This window comes from Cydia pomonella, chromosome 21 (assembly GCF_033807575.1).
Source record: "Cydia pomonella isolate Wapato2018A chromosome 21, ilCydPomo1, whole genome shotgun sequence".
NCBI classification, from domain to species: domain Eukaryota; kingdom Metazoa; phylum Arthropoda; class Insecta; order Lepidoptera; family Tortricidae; genus Cydia; species Cydia pomonella.
In genome coordinates, this window is record NC_084723.1 from 9227603 (window position 1) to 9229285 (window position 1683).

Here is a 1683-nt window from a genome sequence, read left to right on the forward strand (position 1 = left end):
TACCGCTCTCCATTTGCAGGATGAATACAAAGGTGCCACAACTGGTGCTGGTATCTAGTATACAATATTTGATATATGAGACGTATAAACCAGGATTTACTAACTTATTCGGTGAATTATCGTGCCCCCTTTTTTGAATTGATAAACTAAGCCTCTTTTTGCCAGCGAGCAATGGAGCGCAGTATTCTAGGTGTCACAAAGATGGATCGCATCCGAAACACTACATTGCGCTCCAAAATACGCATAGCTGACGTAGGGACGAAGACCGTCAGGCTGAAGTGGGACTGGGCGGGTCACGTCTGCCGCATGCATTCGGATAGGGGGGCTAGTATAGCCACCAAGTGGATGCCGCAAGTTAAGCGCGGACGTGGCAGACCCAGACTGAGATGGCGGGACGACCTAGACACCTTCTTCAGTAACTGGCCAGAAATAGCACAACAGCGGGAGCTGTGGAGATATCACGAGGAGAGGCCTTCTATATCGGAAAAAAAGCTAAACATTTTGTACAAAGATGCGCCTCCTTGACGACTATTTATGATAAATATATGACAGTTGATATATTTATGTCAAATAATTTAGAAATGTGACGTTGAGAGTTGGCACTTTTGTCACGTGAAACGATCATCACTTTAATTTCCCTCACCTCATACTTGGAGAACAATCAGCTCGGGCATGCAGGTAACATTGTTTGGAGATAACACAACGTGTTATCTCCTAATGGGCTTTTTCATGAATTTGAACCATATACAAGGTGTAACAAAAATAGTGAGAATCCACTTAAGTGCATATTCAGCATCGTGTGTAAAAAGTTTTTGGCTTTTGTATGGAGGGTTGGTCGATTTGGACGACCTTCCTTATTGAAAAAAAAAATTATTGCGTCAAAAAACGTCAAAAAAATCATTGCCTTTAAACAGATCCCCAATATTGTTGTTACACCTTGTAAATAGGATGGTTAAACTGTTTTTTAAACGAGCTTGTTCCGTTCACTTAATTCACTTATGACATGGTTATTAGAAATAGCAGAAGTAGCCACTACATAAAGGAAACAGTACCTACCTTTTGTTTAACAGATTGAGGGGTTTGAGTGAAAGTGAAACTGAAAAGTACTCTGTGAAACATTTCAAATTCAAATTATCGATATATTTCGATATACTATAGATAAAGCAGCACGACACTGGCCGCATTAACCGCTCGGGTTACGCGCACGTGCGCGCGCGCCGGAAATGTCGTCAGGTAAATAAATACTCGCCCCAACTCGTTCGTGTTGCGTCAGTAATTACAATTACTAATTCATTTACACTTTGTCTTTCACTTTACTGACCTAACGTAAGAGATAATAACGGAGATTAATGGTTGGTTGCACCAAGCCATCTTTTACCGTTAAAATGTTCGCTAAATTTTGGTTTGCGAATTTTCATAACTCACTCCTGAATGACGTTGATCAGTCTGTCAACTTCAAGTATGGTAGGGGCAATTACTTAGTAGAACTTTAGATAACCAAAGTATGATTGTTAAACAATAGTGATATAGCTAGCTTCTAGCTTTTCAATCTCGTACCTTATTTAGGCAACTCAGCAAGTTTCGTTGTCTTAACACGGCACTCGACTGAAAAGCTCTCTATTATATGACGATTGTATAATATACTATTTAATCGATGTAAACATTTGTGAACATCAGTCCATT

The 1683-nt window shown here is 39.9% G+C and overlaps 1 protein-coding gene across 1 annotated transcript; it reads left to right on the forward strand.

The window, feature by feature from the left end:
- Positions 1–201: 201 nt before the first annotated feature.
- LOC133529896 (uncharacterized) lies at positions 202–525 on the forward strand. The gene has a single exon (XM_061867698.1). The coding sequence runs from the start codon at positions 202–204 to the stop codon at positions 523–525; it is 324 nt and encodes a 107-aa protein (XP_061723682.1).
- The last annotated feature ends 1158 nt before the right edge of the window (positions 526–1683 follow it).

Coding starts and splice junctions, on each gene's coding strand:
- LOC133529896 (XM_061867698.1), top strand. CDS start 202: ATGGATCGCATCCGAAACACTACATTGCGCTCCAAAATACGCATAGCT.